At 43.8% G+C, this 19398-nt stretch overlaps 1 protein-coding gene and 1 long non-coding RNA gene across 2 annotated transcripts; one reads left to right on the top strand and one right to left on the bottom strand.

Moving 5' to 3' along the window:
• The first annotated feature begins 874 nt into the window (after positions 1–874).
• LOC116716132 (uncharacterized) lies at positions 875–4191 on the top strand. The gene is made up of 2 exons (XR_004338393.1): positions 875–2171; positions 3481–4191. It is a non-coding gene; the product is annotated as an uncharacterized LOC116716132 (long non-coding RNA).
• LOC116716131 (sodium/potassium-transporting ATPase subunit alpha-1) lies at positions 4064–17608 on the bottom strand. Its single transcript, XM_032556987.1, has 23 exons — positions 17215–17608; positions 16858–16968; positions 13757–13816; positions 13093–13194; positions 12877–12978; positions 12677–12790; positions 12456–12590; positions 11744–11861; positions 11339–11607; positions 10948–11256; positions 10133–10267; positions 9668–9860; positions 9419–9594; positions 9198–9334; positions 8748–8898; positions 8496–8664; positions 8262–8416; positions 8057–8180; positions 7827–7972; positions 7608–7738; positions 6093–6194; positions 5484–5575; positions 4064–4261 (listed from the first exon to the last, which is right to left on the bottom strand). Exons 1-23 carry the CDS (start codon positions 17224–17226, stop codon positions 4233–4235), a joined length of 3072 nt encoding a protein of 1023 aa, XP_032412878.1. The 5' UTR covers positions 17227–17608; the 3' UTR covers positions 4064–4232.
• Positions 17609–19398: the final 1790 nt, after the last annotated feature.

Raw genomic sequence — 19398 nt, 5'->3', positions numbered from 1 at the left:
CCTTCCTTTATGACGTCGACACCATTTGCCATGGTAACCCCCACGGAAAGAGGCGGGGCTTCCTCCATTTTTTTCATTTTTTCCCCCCCCCCATTAAAACCATGCGCCACATACACATGGTACGCATAACATCATACCATGTGCTACTGCGAATTTCAGAAGAAAATACAGGTCCGGGGCTTTTCTTTCAATATTTGTTAGAGAATTAATTGCTCGCAGCTTGAGCGATATTCCAGTTATTTATTCAAAGATTGAATAAATACAAAATCTATAATAAAAAAATTCATTACAGAAAATTCAATATCAAAGAAGGCAAACTGACTTGGAATGTTATTTCAAGAGTTGTTTCTATTTCATAGCTGAAATAGCATATTGTTCAGAGATCCGAATCCAAATATGTGCATGGAAAGTTGAGTGGAAGAAAAAAAACGGGTTAGACAAAGCTGTTCAAAAGACGAGGGTAATCACAGACACGAGAAGAAGCAAATCCTGTCCAAGATTCAAGGGAAGGTCTGACCAAAAGGAGTAGAAGGCTGTCCTACGGGTCCAAACTCTTCCTATGAGATTTTCTGTATTTGTGACTATTTATTTTTTACAGCGTTTTCAAACAAAGAACAGAGGACAAAGTGATTTGAAGCCAAAGTGACTATATTAATTTGGAAAAAAAGAGACCCTTTTACCATCTGATCACCTCTAATAACCCGTAGATTGCTTTTGGGTGTATGCATGTTTTGCTAATTAGTTGTAAAAAAAACAACAACAACAAAAAAACAACTAAAACCTTCAAACTAAAGTATTTAGTTGATGTGTTTTAAAGTGACAATAAATCTTAAATTTAGACATGAGATGTAAAAATATTGACTAGATTTTTCTTTAAATGTCACACTTTTTAATAATAAAAAAAGGAAAGTATTATCATATTATTACATCCTCCAAACACCAACTTGTACTACAGTATTCATGACATCATTATATGGAAGACATTGTAGATAAATGAAGAAAACTGCACCTTTAGTTACATTCTAAGACGTTCACAGAATGAGGTAGATGTCTAGGAACAAAATAACTGACAGATGTCTTGCTGGTGGCTTTGTTTTTATTATTTTACCCATAAAAAGTAAATGAAACCATTTTTATATATCCATATTTATACCAATGACTTTCATGACAAACATGTAAAACAATGGCCTGCATTTCAATTTAATACGTAACTTTTGAAACACGCAAACGTTTTCAAAAAGTTTGATTTAGATCTGTAGTTTTAAATAAGAAGGGTCAAGTACGAAGCATGCACTACGGATGGAAACACTATGCATGTAATTTAATTTTTTTTTAAAATAAATGGACCTAGCTTTGTGCATTGGTGCTCAGACATCTTGGAACAGGAAGTGGCCATCTCCAAACTGTTTACACAAAGATGGGAGCATGAACTTGCCCAAAAGTGTTGCACGAAAAACAACGGCATTTCTTTCATAGTGAAGACATTCTAAATATTTTAAGCGTATCTAAGGAGGTTAAACATTCATTGTTGTTTTGCTTTGTTTTACGGAGCAGACAATGAGAGGGTTTTTTTGCTAACCTTATTGGTCTGGTCATAAGATGTTGCAGAACCCCAAATTTCAAGTCTAATTCAAGTATTTTTTTGAATGCCAAAGCCTGCCTGAGTGTAGTTGCTGCCTATACCCGTCCCCTTAATGTGTGATCATCTCAAACTGTTTGCAGTAAATCTTGGCAATGTGGAGGAATGGAAAACAGAGAGAATTATAAATATGTAGCTGAAAGAGTTGTTATTATGGCGATAAGGACAGGAATCTCGGAGGAATTCTTCAGAGGCCATGCAGAAACAATGCCACAAAGACATTTCTGAATGGCCAATGAATGCGATTGGTCTAAAGGTGGGCTACGGTTGCCGTTTCTCAAAGAGAACAACTGGTTGTCTTCTGCTGACAACAAAATGCGCTCAGGACTATATTTAAACTGGAATAGGTTTAAAAAAAAACCTTCCAGGAAGACAGTACAGCCAACACACTGTCGCTATTCATCTACACCTCTCCCGGCCGAACAGCTGGGTGCGCAGACACCTCCTTCCCCCTGCTGCTTTGACAAGGTTGTCGTGTGCCGATAGCGGGCAACTAACTTCTGCAACCTCTCAGCTTCTAAATCCAGAGCGGGTAAGGAAGACTTAGCCTTGAAACGCAGAAGACGCACCACTCTGTGTTTCTTAGCCAGTAGGTAATATTGCTTTTTATAGGCTCCTAGTAGCTCTGGAGTCCCCTGAAAGTTTCCTTCTCTTTGTGTTCCTTTAACACAATGGAAATAGCTCTAGTCTACTCCCTGACCCGAGGACCATCTCTACAGTGGTTAAAGGATCCATGCTGAGGGGCCACATTGTTAATCAGCTGGTTTGTTCTGTAGTACGGCACAGCAAGGCAGCAGCAGCAATGCCCTTGTGGCTATTTGCATGTGTTCCAGGAGCTCTTAAACCCTTTGATTCCTCAGTACAAATGAGAGATTTAGGCTTTCATCCCTGGATCTGCTGTAAGCCTGAAACAAGACACATTATTCTGTCACTTGTTGCGTTTTGCACGGCCAGCGGCGAACTTCTTGAACTCTACGGTTATTTTCTGAAATCGCCAAGGAAATCTTGCATCGTCATCCACTCCTGCCTGCTGCTTCTGACAAGTGACCTTCTTGTACAGGCCGAGCCCACTGCCACAGCGCTATTGTCTTCTGATGGGTAGACGGGCCACTCGGCATCAGCCTCTCTCGCATGTAATCAGGTAGCCTTGAAGAGCCTGACAAGATCAACCCAAGATAGACCAAACGAGCAAAGGAAGACTTCACTGCGTCTGTTTTCTGAGATGCCGATGCATGATTTCCTTGGTTCTGCGCAGAAAAAGCAAGAATAAAAACATAAAAACAGCAGGCGGGCCTGAAAGACAGATGGACACGCGGCAGAGATGCGACTGCATTGTGTGCACGGGCTCATCTGCATGCAGACGCAAGGAAACCTTTCTGTTTATGGGTAGTCAAGCATGTGCCGTAACTGTAGCTCACGTGTCGCCGGCGTTCTTCTATAAATGGCCCAGATTTTATTTAGATGCTCAAGAGAGGAGAGAGAGAGCGAACTCTCAAATAGGGTTGCGATGGCAACAAGCACGTTCAGCGGGGGGAGGGGAGGATTATGAGGAGCGGGGAGTGGTGGTGGTGGGGTGGAGGCATGATAATGTTGGCGTTTCTTTGCAATCGTTTCCCTTCAAAATGAGAGAAGATGAATCCAAGAGCCGCGTTTCGTGATTTCGCTACGCATTGAGAAAATTAATTGAGGAAACTAGAGAAGCCAATAAATCTGCTGATCTTCCTGCTCCCACTTCTTCCCGTCCTCTTTATCACATCAACTTGCTTCCTTCACCATCCATCAACCTCATTCTCTCCCTTCCGTCTGTTTCCCTCCGCATCCCTCCATCCCTTTGTCTGCAGATTCCTCTTGCCCGTCTCGCAGCCGCTCGCTCTCCAGCGAGGGAGAGAAACCCGATTGGCTGCTGGGAGTCCTCCGTCTTCCACAAATGGAGATCTGAACGGTTTCGAGGGATAATCATCGTAATGGCTCGAGTGTTTCCCCCTCGAGTATGTGTGAACAGTGAGGCCAGCCATCTGCTGGCAGGTTGGCACGATGATGGAGTACTATATGTGTAGGCGAAGAGGAGGAGAGGGGCATTCAGGATGAGCATGGTAAACACGCAGGAGACAGCCAACAGCGGGCTCACTTCATTTTTACCCAGGGTCCTCTTTGCATTCGCGGTCAAATGAGCAATCCATTGCAAACACTATCGTGGCACACTGGCCCTTCAGATAATGGACACAGACACGCCGTCTCTGCCGACAGGCGGCGGAGGAGAAAGATAAATGGGCAGAAGAAAGTTCACTGTGAACACATTCATGAAAAGAATCTGTTCCAGACTCAAATATGCAAACTTTGAAACTTTTAAATGACAAATGTGGACAGATGGATAAATCAGCGGATTGATGGATGGAGCAAAAAAATGACGAGTGTCTTCAGAGAGAATGTTAAGGACACGTTTTATTGGGACAACAAATAAATTAAGAGGCTCTTAATTTATCCATGCTTGGTTTTTCTCTTTGTGCTTGTTGGCTGTGGCATTTCAAACAAATATGTAACATGGCAGCAAATAAATGATGAAATATGAGTCTTCTTTTGCTTCTGGCCCGACTCAGTAGTATGTCTCCAGCTCCACCCAACCTACAAATAGAGTAAACACAATTAACTAAACGTTGTTTGGCCTTTACATCGTACAGGTTTTACAGTCAGAGGCTGAGCAACAGGGCCGGTCTAAAATCCTTGATGTGGGATGTCAGTGAGTTAGAAAATAAAAAAAAAACCTTACTAGGAAGAAAAATGTGTCCTAAATTAGAGGCAATGTAGTGAGAATTTTATGAGGAAGATATCCTTGAGGGACAGGAGACGCTGTGGCCTCTGTCATGATACAGTAAGTCAAATATTCATCATTATTTAGGAAGGACATGACTAGATGGTCTGACCCTATATAGGTACATAACGGAAAAGAGGAAGACATTTTTAGAGATTAGAATACAACCTAAGGTCACATTTTATCCTAATTTGTTCCTTAGGTTATAATGATTTGTGTGTATTTGAGAGCAACAACTGTTCCATCATATACAAAGATGCTTTAAAATAATATAAACTTCACATCGGTGTAACTTTTCCAGATCCAGTCATGCCGCAACGACAAATCTCAGGCTGATTCCTTTACAGTACGACTCGCACACAAAATTACTGCATTCCAATTGAGAACAAGTGACTACTTAAAGTTGTTAACCCAGTAACGCAAAGCTATTGGGACACAGGGCCAGAGGCGGTGTGGGGGGGCCGGGATCAGGGGTGGACATAGTTGCATGGGTGGGGCTTGGAACCCGTTGACATCTGCTTGTATTTCTAGTTTCTTTTGACTTTTTGTGATAGATCCAAACAATAAAACCTATTAGATCCTATCCATGCTGAGGAAAAGCATGGATAGGAAGCTGGTCAGAGCTAAAGGTCCTGCAGGACTAAACAGCCACAGCTGCAGCAGGAAGCTCCGTCGGCTGGACTTATTTTGATGTGCCGATGCGAGAGGCCAGCGGCGCTCAGCGATCAGAGCCGTGGGGCTCAGATGTAGCGCCTCCATCAAACAAACAAAGGAAGCAGTAAAAGAAGCAGCTGAATCAGAACCAGGCCCCTGCATACAGTCCCTGCCGAGCCTTGTGGGTGGAAGAGGGCACCAACAATGGCCGGGTTTGAGGGTTCTACTCCCACAGGGGGGGCTGTCGCCATCTGCTGCAGTTTTACTTGTGCGTTTGCCATTATGGCTGCAATATTAGACACAACTAGAGCCAGGACTAGAAGGTGGCCAGTTTCTCCTCATGCTGAGTGTTTGTGAAGGTATGAAAACTAAAAGTCTTACCTCCTGGGCTGCGTCTGAGGATATATCTTCTAACTTCATCGTAGAGGAAGATGAGGAAGGAGTATGGGAAGGCGCAGAACCACCAAGAAGGCCTGAGGTATTAGACAGACGGCGAGAGAGAATTAAACCCAGAATGTGACAAAAAACAACACAACACAGATCAGAGTTTGTTCCAGCAGAAAGATAAGAGGAAGGAAGAAAGATGCTAAATAATATGGAGGAGTCATGAGTTGCTGAGTCTGATGTGTTCTCCCTGCTTTCTGATTTTCCTCAAAGAATCTCATAGAACTAAAGCTCTTCATCCTGCCTCAGAAGTGGAAATTACTGGAGCCAAGACATAATAGCCACTATTCTTTATGGAACATATCAAAGAGAAAAAAGCATAACTACTCTTAGTTAAAAGCCAGCCCCGGAAAACAAGCATCTGGAAGGGCTTTCAGAGTGGATTAGAGAATAAGAAAACCTCTGAAAGCAGAAATGAGCAGAAAAACATCATTATTAAGGATTACACTTCATGGCAAATTGCAATTAAGAACAGGGAAATGGTTGAAGCCATAAAGACAGAAGAATGCTTGATTGAAACAAAGTGTGGGTGTGTGTTTTTCTCACTTAAGAGGGTACATTCTGAGGGCCACATCCATGCCTGGACAGTATGACAGGAAAGCAGCCAGAGCTGTCTCCTCAAAGAGTCCGAAGATCAGGATGCGGTTCCTGTTGGGAGAAAAACAGCATATCCAAAGGTTTTCTTCCATTTTTAAGTTTTAAAAGAATCAGTTTCTGGTCTTTGGTATGAACTGAGGACAGGGTGTCCCCCAGTGTATTATAGGCCTGGCGGCCCGCCATGCTTCACTAGCGCCACCGCCAGGCTAAGCCTTTCTTGTTTATGATTTTAGAAAAATAATAATATATATATATATTTTTTTTAAAGCCGGATTGCAAGCGTCTCTGTTGCTCTGAGCGTTTCACTGGCGGAGCAGATTTATTCCTAAAAGATATGTTTAGAGAAGATAGGTTTATAGTTTATGCATTTAAAGACGGACCAATCACACCGCTGTGTGATTGGTCCGTCTCATATCTGTGTTGCCGGTTGCTCGGAGAGTTAGCAGTTCACAAACCAGCGCTAACCTCATCGTGCAGGTTCAGCGTGGTGAGGAGCTTTCGCCCTCTCCTCGCAGTCACGCATCTCGCTGATTTTATATTCTTATTTTTTTAGTATTATTTTTACATGATGCGTCAAACCACATGAAATGCTTTGTCCACTTAGCACGTTTTCTGGGGGAAACCCTGTGAGGATAATTATGAAATGTCTGCAATATTCCATCTAAAGCTGGTACATACCTTGATAATTAACTTTTAAATGCTACTTTTAAAATAAGAAATAAATTCAATCCAGTGGTGGGCACTGCTAACTTAGCTGCGCTAACCCTATAGCACTCTACCAGCATGGCAATTGGAGAAGCTAATGCTAAATCGGTAAACCAACACTGTAACTAGGGGAAGCTAATGCTAACGTGCTAAATTCAACCATATTGATGCGCACCCACCTCAAGGAGATTGAGAGGAAGCTCTCAAAACATTGTTTATCTGAATTTTTCCATGTATTTGTTTAATTAAAACCTCTGGTAGTTTGTCCATGTAATTGCTTAATCTTTTGTATACCTCATTTGTTTATTTGTGGTCTACTAGCCATTTGCAAAATACAGTAAATTAGGGCATTCGGGAGAAATTTACTTATGGTAAACTCAGTACACTTAACATTTTAAAATTTAGTAGAAGCTTTGCTATTAGCACATTAACTCATCAGTAGCAGTGTACCCATCAGTGCTGTAATCTCTGCTTTGTCTTTTTTTTTAGCTGTAAAAAAATACCAACACACCTTTATAACATCTACACAGTAAAGCAAACACTTAACATGTCATCTGTACAAGTTTTGTGTTCCCTTACGATGACTGCCAGTACGTATTTATAGAGGTAAAACAACAAAGGGCCAAGAATGAGACTTGGGGGATCCCTCAAGTAATACAGAAACAAAGCCTAAGCATGATTTTAATAATGATTTAACAGCATCATTATTAAAATGAATTTCAGTGGCTTTAGTCTTAAGTAGATGCCAACTCTACGTACTTCATTCCTTGCTGCATAATAGAGTTCCTCCTGGTCTTACAGATGATCAGATCGGCCCACTGGACGATCACAATACTGGTGAAGAAAGCTGTGTGGCAGGTGAACTCAACGATCTTTCTTCTCTCGTATGTCTGGAGCACACAAATTAGGAACAAAATGAGTTTATGAATGTGAGGTCAACCCATGGATGTTCAGACAGACATGATCAGGGAGACTGACCCACTGCTGTCCATAGCTGTCTTCCAGGTCATTTACAAATTTGTCATCCCAGAGGACTCTGATTCCAATCAGGTCCATGGGGAGGAAGCCATTTTCAGCCAAGATCACAAAGTATGTGAAGAACCCAGCTGTGGCCTGCATCATACCTAATGAGAAGGAAAACGGCTATTAAAATCACGCCTTGAGTAGATAAAGATTCACAAATATGTCAAGGTGACTCAGGTTATTACCAATTTGACCATAGGCCATGCTAATAAGCCTCTCGTTCACCAGTTTGTCTGTTTTGGGGTTTCGGGGCTGTCTCTTCATGATGTCGCTCTCTGCTGCTTCATAAGCCAGGGAGATGGCGGGAACCTGGAAGAGACAGAGAAACTTGTAGCTTCAAAAACAATCATCTTGATCTCATCAAACCTACAAAGTTCCTAAAGAACTCACCATGTCTGTTCCCAGGTCGATGCAGAGGATGGTGACGGTGCCCAGAGGCAGAGGGATGTTGGCGATGATGAAGAGGAGGAAGGGTGAGATCTCAGGGATGTTACTGGTCAGAGTGTAGGCGATGGATTTCTTCAGGTTGTCAAAGATCAGACGGCCTGACCAACCAACATCCTGGTTAATATTCTCAGGCTGGTACAAGCAAAACTTAACTTTACATGTTTTCGCTCATCTTACCCTCTTCCACTCCGGTAACGATGGAGGCAAAGTTGTCGTCCAGCAGGATCATGTCGGCCGCCTGCTTGGACACGTCGGACCCGGCGATTCCCATGGCGACGCCGATGTCGGCTTTCTTCAGAGCTGGAGAGTCGTTGACGCCGTCACCCGTCACAGCCACAATGGCTCCCTGCAGAGGAAGCAGAGTCCTGTGGAAACACGGCCAAACATCCGCAATGATATCTCCGTCACCTCCGGCCTGCTGACGCTCACCTGCCTCTGGCAACCCTCAACGATGATAAGCTTCTGCTGGGGTGACGTTCTGGCGAAGACGATTTCTGTGTGGTGCTTTAAGATCTCGTCGAGCTGGTCTGTCGTCAACTCTTTGAGCTCACCGCCGTGAACGACGCAAGCTTTGGCATCCCTGTTGGAGAAATCACAACCAGGTCTAGCTGATTTCTTGGATTTAAAACTCAAAGGTCAAAGATCTGTTGAACATTGGAAAAGTGCATTCACCCTTCACTGATGGTCTCTCAAGCTAAAGTTGCTGACAAAGTAGCAAAACAGCAAGCTCAGAGCCAAACTCAGATTTATTTGGCTTGGAGTGAATTAATTGTAAAAGCCTTTTTGGCTAAGCTCTTTGTGCGGCTTTGATAGCCAGCAGTGCTAAACTTGATGATTATTATTGCTACAAGTGGAATATTGATTAATAAGAGAACTGACCTGGGGTTGACTTCTGAAATGGGAACGTTCAGGCGGGCGGCAATGTCCTCAACAGTCTCATTGCCTTCAGAGATGATACCAACGCCTTTAGCGATGGCCTTGGCTGTGATTGGATGGTCACCTGTCACCATGATTACCTGAAAGAAAGGAGATTGAAGGAAAAGTTGAAACTATAGCTCTTTTTCCAACCTAACTGAGTCAAAAAGGAGAACTTGAAGCACCTTGATTCCTGCACTCCTGCATTTGCCCACAGCGTCCGGCACCGCGGCACGTGGTGGGTCAATCATGGCCATGAGGCCGATGAAGCACAGGTTCTCAGTCGGGAAGTTCACTTCATCAGTATCAAAAGCAAAGCCATCTGGGAACTGGTCGTCGGGCAGATGGAAGTGGCAGAAACCTGAAGGAAACAAAAACCGTCACATGAGCGCGCGGCTCTCTCCTCGTGTCGTTTCAACAGAATCGATCTTTACCGAGAACTCGCTCTCCTAGACCTCCCAGCTCCACGTAGGCGTTCTGAAAAGCGTCCCTCATCTCGTCGTCCAGAGGCTGCTCCTTGCCCTGCAGCACGATGGTGGAGCAGCGGTCCAGAATCCTCTCTGGGGCTCCCTTCATCACCAGCAGGTGCTTGCTTTCTCCGGGAGTCGTGTTCTTGTGGATGGACAGCTGTTGGAGAAGAAAAAAGCTGAACCCAAGAGCCACCAGTGTTTTACGCAAAAGCCTATAAAGTAAAATGTTCAGAAACAGGATGAGGACAATAAACAGATTGAACCACTAGGAGGTCTAAGTAAACTTCATAAACTTAAACTTTTACACATTCTCTTATGCAGTAATAAGAATATTTTATTTGGCTTATAGACCAACACAAAATAAGGAATGGTGGATAGGAAGGATGAAGGTGAAAGAGGTAGAACATTTAGACCTGATGGATGGTTTACCTGGTATTTGTTGGTTGAGTTGAATGGAATCTCAGCGACCTTGGGGTACTTCTCTCTCATGTCCTTAACAGAACCGCAGCACAGCTCAATACACTTGAGCAAGGCAGCTTCTGAGGCGTCACCAGCCACATCTCTCTGTGGGTTGAAGTACAAGAACAAGGCAAGAATGGTACATTTGAAATACAGGGTGGGTCATAAGTGTCCATATATAGACGAATGTAAAATGTAAATTTCTTTTATATTTCAGATACCTAAAAAGATGCGTTTGAGAAAAGAGCAAAGAATTGAAATTATACCGATGGCTGGATCGGGAACCAGTCGCCTGGTTGCACGACACGTTAACAGAAAACACGGAACGAGCGTCACACACCACACTGTGGCAAAACGTATTTATTTGCATGTTTCAGAAAACTGGAAATGTTGCAGATCAACCACGAAGTGGTCCAAGGCGTGCAGCAATTACACAGAGTCCCACAAAAATAAAAATGGTTGTCCAATATAAAATGTGTATTTTTTTCTATGTATGGAAACTGATGGCCCACCCTATATATCACTGATAAAAGTAGAATATCCTCAGGCACACTGGTATTCCTGGACTTTAATAATAGCAAGTGCTTCCAATGACAATCTGTTGTTAAGTCTGGCTGCTCTACCAGTTTGTTGGATCCTAAAAGCCCCTTGCCAAGTCATAACTCTGCCATGCTTTCCACATGGTCATACTATTTCTGATAACGCAGAAAATGATAATTCAACAAAATCCACTCAGGTTAACAACCGATACTCAGAGATGTCTACATGCTACACCAGGTCTTCACCTTGAGGATGGGAACGTTGCTCTGCTCGGCCAGGAAGACGGCTCGGTTGCAGAGTCCAGCGATCCTGGCCAGAGACGCCCAGGTGGCCGAGCTCCGGTCAAACGAGGTGCCACTCTGGTTCTCTGTGGTGTCGGCTTCGTGGATCTGGTTGTCGAACCACATGTGGGCCACGGTCATCCTGTTCTGGGTCAGGGTGCCGGTCTTGTCGGAGCAGATGGTGGAGGTGGAGCCCAGAGTCTCCACAGCTTCCAGGTTCTTCACCAGGCAGTTCTTCTTGGCCATACGCTTGGCAGTCAGAGTCAGACACACCTGGGAACAAAAAGCAACTCTTCACTGAGAGAATATTCTTGACGATTGGCAGATAAGAGGACAAAGAGACTTGTAGACTCACAGTGACGGTAGCTAGGAGACCTTCTGGAACGTTGGCCACAATGATACCAATGAGGAAGATGACGGCCTCCAGCCATCCATAGCCAAGGATGAGGGAGAGGATGAAGAAAGACACACCCAGGAAGACGGCCACGCCGGTGATGATGTGGATGAAGTGCTCGATCTCAACGGCAATGGGAGTTTTTCCTCCCTCCAGACTGGAAGCCAAGGTGGCAATGCGACCCATAACGGTTCGGTCTCCGGTGTTGATGACGATTCCTCTGGCAGTTCCTGAACATCAAGAAGGAACATTACAGTTTCAGAATGTTGTCCAGCTACTTTCCTCGAATGCCTCCAAACTTGACATCCCCCAAAATATCCCACCTACATCATAAATATGGTGTTACATTTCTAAGGGCATGAGTACCTTCAACACAGTTGGTGGAGAAAAAAGCAATGTTCCTGGTCTCCAGCGGGTTGTCGTTGGTGAAATCTGGGGATCGAGTCTGGGGCTCTGATTCACCAGTAAGTGAGGAGTTGTCCACCTGGAAAATAAAACAAGAATAAAGTTGTTTTTGCTATGCCATGTTATTGGGACAACTGAAAATTCCTGTGTTATAAAAGTAGCTCAGGTATTTCTGTATATATAGAGAGTTTATGAGCTTTTAATTGAAAATGTAAGTCTCCTCACCTCCTTGGGGAATAAAAAAGCATCACACAGTTCTTATAGCCACTGATCAAAATGGGAAATAGATATTCCACTGAAGTAGGGCAAATGCAGGTTGATCTTTGTGAATCAGGAAATGACAGCAAGAAAAAAAAAATACTTGCTCAAACTTGTCCATATCTACACTCCATGGAATTTTGAACCAGCTTTTTAGACTATTTTAAATAAAATATGGTTGACTCTACAACAATACTGAAAAACTTTAATCAGACTGAAACCAAATAGAAAACCTGAGTTGAAACACTAGAGAGAAGCTGGTACGGTGGGAGCCCGTCCACAGAGACCTGGTCAATGATCCCACTCTGTATGCCTGAAACTTTTAATTAGTTCTAGAAGTTGAAGTGGTGTACATACACAAAGGTTGCCTATAATTGTTGTACCGGTAATCTACACGTAGACCGACGATACCGACCTTGCAGCCTTGAGCAGAGATGACCCTGAGATCAGCAGGGATCCTGTCTCCGCCCTTCACTTCCACCAAATCTCCGGCCACCACTTCCTCAGCATTGATGCTCTTCTTCTCCCCGTCACGGACAACCAGGGCTTGCTATGACATCAAAGAAAGGCTTGAAGTAAGACCCTGAGTAGCAACAAGCAGCCATATGGCAGGCCTGTGGGAGCAGGACGTCTCACCTGTGGGACCAGGTTCTTAAAGGACTCCATGATCTTGGAGCTCTTGGCTTCTTGGTAATAGGAGAAGCAACCAGTGATGATGACGACAGCAGACAGCACAATACCCAAATACAACTGTAGGAGGACAGACAGGACTCTTCATTTAGTCTCTGGAGGAGCAGAAAATGACTGCCGAGGACAAGTAAGAGAAATCTTCTTACGTTATCGTTTGCCGGTTCATCTTCTGAAGCAGCCTGGATACCATAAGCGAGGAAGCAGAGGATCGCCCCAATCCACAGCAGCATGGAGAAACCACCAAACAGCTGGACGAGAGACCAAGACAACATTCAAACAACCATCTCTACCGCATGCAAACACTAATCTAAAAATACATTTGCGTCCATTTAAATTGTGCCAAGCCTGTTGTTAGCTCTTACCTGCTTGCAGAACTTCACCCATTCGGGTGTGGTTGGGGGAGGTGTCAGGGCATTTGGACCATCTCGGGCTAGAATCTCTTTTGCTCTGGAGGCGGAAAGACCCTAAACAGACATAGCGTGAAATTAGCTTCTAAAGACTCTATGGCAGATTGATATAAAGTATTCTGTGAAAAAGATGGTGGATTTAGATTCAGGTTTGACGAAAGTCACATTCAGCCTTGTGAGGTTAAGAAGTCTAACCAGACATTTGTCTAAGCAGATATTGTCAACCCAGTCAATAAGGACGGTGTTCCTGATGGATTGAGTCTTTGCTTTGAGGAAAACTCACACAGACCAAGTTTTAACAGATGATCAGGCATTTGGCCTCTGTGAAGTTGTATATTGCACAATGAAGACAATAAAAAGTCTTCTGAAAACAAAATGTAGGATTCCCTTCTTTCGTGCAATGCCGCAATCCCACTGCAAAACAGGCTTTGTCATTTGGGTTAATAGACACTTTGGTAAATCTTCTGCCCATGCATCACATTGCTACTCTGCAGGATAATTATATGAAAGTCTGCACAGACAAACACAAGCTCCACGCAGTGTTTGTCTGCGTGGAGCTTGTACTCTGGCCTTATCTACCTCTGTGAATCCAGATAAATCCTGCGCGTAGAGTGCTCACCCTTGATAGGTCCGTGCCGTATTTTCTGTGAAGTTCATCCAATGTCAGCTTGTGATCATCCTATGGAGGGAGAGGAAGGGGGAAAAAAAAAAAACACAAAGAAGAGAGAATGAGATTGACAGACATTGCGTCAAACAGGCTGAAATCCCTGTCATTTTAAAAGCGCAGATATTATCTCCTCTGAGGATTAAAGAATGTGTTGACGTGGCCCCCAGGGAACACAAAGATGACAAAACCGAGTCGACCGTCTGATCCGGATTATGGATGCATGCGGGTACGTACAGTGATTTTTAAGATTAGTCAAACATTTGAGTCAAAACTAGTGTGCAGAGGATTGGTGAACTTGCAGTCAAACGTGAACTGCAAACAACCCAACAAAACACTCAAATCATTTTGGCTTATATCTTGCAACTCATCTTCCATTTTAAACCAACATGTGGAAAAAAAAAAGTTTCGTGTAGCTGTGGTTTCTCTAATTGAGAAGGCAAAAAGTGTTTCTGCAAATGAACAGCCAGAGAGGCTGACACATTCATGTGCCCACACTGAGTTTGTTTTTTTTCTTCTTTTGTTCAATAACGCCCACAGCGGGTGAATGAACAGAAATTCCTCCGGCGTAATTTGGATCAACTGCAATCATATCTGACTTCCATCTTTCGCCTCTGTTGTACTGTGAAACAAAAACCGGGTTTTGTTGTCTTCATGAAACGCCCCGAGTTGAGATGCCCCCGCCGCTTTCTGTGGTGATAACAATGACATCATACATGTGTCAATGCCTCGCTGGAAGCTATGTATTTTTTATAAATTTTTTCACATAAATCAACATCCCACATAAGAAAATGTATTCATCTACTTTTTGCAAACGTTTCATGCCTGTTTTTATTTCAAAACCCACAATGGAAATAAAATGGTCGTTCTTTACAAATGAGAGCACATTTCTTACAGTAGTTGTTTATCAAAATTATAAGTTGCCTTTTTAAAGAAAAAAAACAAACTAATATCACACATGCAGCTCTAAATAAGTTGTATTTAGCTGGACCGGAGGCAACAACCTCTGCACTAGCTGCTAATATGACAATAATACACAAACTTCGGCAGAGAAAGTGAGCGGTGACCACTTTCTCTGTTGCACTCTCATTAACAATTAGCATTATGTAAGCAAGCGTGCCAAATGTGCCATGGATAACCTGTTATCACATGCTCCAAAAGCAGAGCTGCTTTTTGTTCCCTTCTCAACGGGCCGGCTGAGGACATCTCTCGCCTCGCCTTCTTTCATGTTCCGGCCTCGTTCTGATGTTATTTGGTCGGCCGGGCCACAAGCTCTCAGATAAATCCTAGCTTGGAAATTCCTGCTGCTATTTAAATAAATGAAGCCACTCTATTTTTAGCGCTCAGCAAATTTCTGCTCAGACTTTGCCACATGTAGTCAAATCAAAGGCTGCATAGTGTTGCTATGGGAATAGCCTCTATTGTCTTTACTGGACTTTGATACCTCTAGTTAATTGTACGCCTGGGCAATAATCATTAACATGTCAGCTGGATGTGCTTCTCCAGAGACCCGTCTGTGCTTTTACTGCTGCTCCGCAAGCCGCCGTCGTTTAACCGCGGATCAGATCTGAAGCGCCGGAATCACGAATACGTGACGATAAATCATTCTAAAGCGTTTATTTGGACTGAAAGAGTTTCTGCCTCTCCAGGGGAACGTTAAAGCTGGGGCATGGCGTTAATTGCAGCGAATGATATGCTAGATTGGAAAGATCAGAGGAGATTGGCGATAGCGTTGCTATGACATTAAGATGTCCTTCAGCTTGCGGCAGGACTTTGAGATCTAGTTAAGATGTTCAAAGGACGATAACGATTAATATGTCACCAAGATGAGAGTTTTATTACCTTATAATTCAGAATGATGCCTGCAGAAAGACACTGGGCAAGTATTAGTGTTGGACGCTTCGTAAAATCGACTGAAATGATGACGCCTTCCGTTTAGATTTGATTTAAAATTAAAATATGTCTAATGTTCAAACGTAGTAGTCAAACGATCGAACCCAAAATGGCTTTTAAAATCTGAACACATTGAATACGTTAAGAGTCGTATAAAAACTTATTTTTGTGGACAACTTTTGACGTTTGAGTACATTTAGAAATGACTAACGATCTACTTCAATTAGTCGACTGTTGATATCTAATACGTTTGGTTTGATTAGTTGATTGAGAGCAAATTCTCATTCTCAACAATCTGTTCAGAAAGCATTAAAATATCATAAACCAGAATATCATCCAGTAGGAAACAGAAAAATATCATGGAACGGGAAAAAAATCATACTAACTAAACGTACTATAATACACGTAATATATCGAGGTATATTGACCATGAACTATGGTTTTCACCGAGATGATATTGATATGTGTGTACTGAGCTTCAGTGTTTTTTGCAAATTGTTCCAATCACTGGGTGAAGTTAATGAGACGCACTTGCCTGATGATGATCGTTGTGGTGATGAATTTATTAAATTCTGAGTATTGTTGGAAATCTTGAAGGTGTGTTGATAATTAAGCAAAAGAAGTGACACATATTGAGACAGAGTGAGGCCTCAGGTGACCGTAACCGTTTCTCCTTGTGGTCTGACCTTGTGAAGGACACGACAGTCGGGACTTTTTGGGCGAAATGCCTCTAATTCGCAAAATAATTTCCCTCTGCCCTTTAAAGCGCCCTCGCTACACTTTCAAAACGTATCACGATTTTGTGAAACGAATCACTCTCTCCTAAACTTTGACTTCCTCTTTGACCTTGGTGAAAGGACTTGAGGGGAAGAAAAGCTGACACCAGCGGAAACTGGCCAGCCGTCCTCTGACCTATCCGCCCTTCTTGACCTTACTTTGTCCACGACTGGAAAGTAAGATCTTAAGCATGTGTTGGAGCCTGATTATAGCTGGAAACGCTTTAATAACATGTGGCTGCATGTGTAGGAGTGCAAGCAGCAATCTGTATGAAGCAGACAGACATCTCATGTGACTCTCCGTGAGGTCTGTGTCAGCCGTAACGGTCCATCCCTGCGACCACTCGCTCCGACAGGCTCCGCCGGCGGAAAGGTCGGTGTACTCACCAGATCCACTTCTTTCTTCAGCTCGTCCATATCCTTCTTCTGCTTCCCCTTCTTGTGCTTCTTCTCACCGTGTTCTGACGTCGCGGCCGGCTTGTAGTCATCCTTCCCTTTCTGGATTGGAGAAAAGTGAGAGACACAAACAAGTCCCAGAATAAGACCGAGCACACTCCGGCTTGGTTTTTCACGAGGAAGCGCAGAAAGTATTCCTCTTTGCTGTGCAAACAAGCTTGTGCGTTAATCATTGACTTGCCACACACACACAAAAAGAAAGAAGCAGATTACAAAATGACCTCACAATCCAAAAGTTTTCTAACACACGCACCAGAGGAGAAGAGGAGGAAAAGTTGGAATACTCACTCCAAGCCCCATGATTGCAGAGTAGCTCTGAGAGCAGTCAATCCAATTCTCTTTTTCAAAACTTCCCCACTCCGCCTCTCTCCGTGTCCCACACCGCTACTCTCGGCCCTGCTGTCTTCCTCACTCCCAGAGCGGAGAAGATGGTCCGCTCGGCGTTAGCATACCTTTATATCTGCGGCTGGAGCCCTACCTGCCCTGTAGGGGGAGGAGTTTTGGGGGGGATGGGATGGCAAAACTCGACAGGTGAGTTGCAGAGAGAGGGAGGGGGGAGTGGATCCAACTCAAACGTATGGGAGCAAAGAGGAGGGGTGAATATTTCTCAACTTCCCTGTTCTGTTCTCACTGCTTCCCTCTTTTTCCATGCTGCTCTTTTTCTGATTGAATCACACTTTTCATGAAGCTTCTTCACAGTCACCCCCCCCCCCCCAGACAGGATACGCCACATTGACGGGGATTTGAAACCAGAGAAACTCAAAATGCAACAAAACCTGCTCTGACTGTGCTCCGCTTTGAGAAGTTCGCCTGGGTACAGAATGTACAGAATGTTCCGGTTGAGTGAAAAGTGGAGAGTGATGAGGAATGCAATGGTTCAAACTTTATTCTGGCATAAAAATCTAAATAAACGGTAGGAAGTTGATGCAGTGGATGCTAAATTAAGCATCTCTTAACCCCTGAAGCTTCTCAGCTGCAGTCCAGTTGGTGTGAACAGTGTCCTCCAGAATCCTAAGGCCAAATCAACAAAGCAAAAATACTCAAAAAAAAAAGACTAAGAGGCTTTCTCCCAAAACACTGAAGATAGAAAAGAAACCTAGGTTCAGATAAACTGTTGCACACAGCAGAGATAACATGAGGAATGCAGAGGGAGTAATCCACAGAGCGGTTAGCTCTGCCTCTCTGAGGTCAGTGTGTCCTGTTGGGGAGAGGACACACACACACAGCCAAGAAAATCTCTCTCTGCTTGAGGATTTCTTTATTTTCATCATAAAAAGTGTATCATTTCAGCTGTCGGAGGCCTCGCCTTTTCGCTCCAAGCAATAAACCTTAAACGTTTAACGGAGCAGGTTTCGGTGCCCTTGAGCAGGTCAAAGGTCAGCCAGCTGCCAATCGGATTGGAGACGTTGCTTGCTTTGTGAACGCAACGCTTCAAATATGTATCCGATGCGCGCTCAAAAGTGAAGGCAGGATGTCGTCGCCCGTGCCCCAGCTGACACGGGCGACCTTGAAGGTACGCTCTCTTCCTGTTCGCTGGAACTGGCGAGGCCGGAGAGTTACCCTTGATGGCAGCGCGGCGGAGGACGCCGGAGTGTTTTGGAGTAAACTTCCGAACTGTTTGTACTCATTCAGCTATGCAGGGGGGGTAGGAGAGTAAGGAGGAGTCGGGGGAGGAGGGAGGATGAGAAAATGCTGAGGGAGACGGAGTGGTTAAAGGAAATGTAGTGAAATGGACCGATGACGGGGAGGAACAACTGCAACAGAAGTGTGAAGGTAAAGACTGAGAGAGGACGTTAGCTTGATGTGCTTTTTATCCCTCTGACCAAAAGAATATTTCATATTTGGACACAAACATGTAAAATATTAAGTCTCACGATAGATTCTGAATTGGACGTAGGCGTGGACACTTCCTGGTTCATTATAACCCATGTACAGTTGACTGCAATTTTTTCAACGGAATGCAACTCCAAATTATATGCACAAAAAAAAACAAGTCGCCTATTTGCAGATTATTTTTGCAGAGGATATCTAAAATATCCCAAAGAAATGCAGCGCGGGAATCTCAAATACCGAGGCACAATGCTACTTGACACGCTAAACATTTCCCTGGTGCAAACACTATTGCTGGCACCCTGTGCTTTGCAGCATAATGCTCAGAGTCCGCACAGCTCACCTAGCAGTTGTATAATTGTTAAAGAATTCCCGTTTACACTTTTGTTTGTCGGATTAATTCCAGAAAACGGTTGAAGTCTTTGGGAATTTGGCCTCCCACGCAGAGTCGGGAGCATTTTACGCAATCAATCAAACCAAAAGGGCAAATTATGATTGAGCCTAAGTGGCTCCCTCGGAGCTTTCACGCGGCTTACGAGGGTTTAAGTTCTATGATGAAGGTGGTATAGGTGCTTGTTTGACCCAAAACAGAGTTCTGCTGTATATAAACAACGTGGGAGCTGAGGACGTAAGACGTTGCCT

The sequence above is a fragment of the Xiphophorus hellerii genome, chromosome 24 (assembly GCF_003331165.1).
Source record: "Xiphophorus hellerii strain 12219 chromosome 24, Xiphophorus_hellerii-4.1, whole genome shotgun sequence".
NCBI classification, from domain to species: Eukaryota; Metazoa; Chordata; class Actinopteri; order Cyprinodontiformes; family Poeciliidae; genus Xiphophorus; species Xiphophorus hellerii.
Note: the sequence above shows the minus strand (reverse complement) of the source record. Positions and strands in the feature narration are given on the sequence as shown.

Coding starts and splice junctions, on each gene's coding strand:
- LOC116716131 (XM_032556987.1), bottom strand. Junction 9,335..9,418: donor GCAGGAGTGCAGGAATCAAG/GTGCTTCAAGTT, acceptor CCTTTCTTTCAG/GTAATCATGGTGACAGGTGA. Junction 8,181..8,261: donor TCGACCTGGGAACAGACATG/GTGAGTTCTTTA, acceptor TGTCTCTTCCAG/GTTCCCGCCATCTCCCTGGC.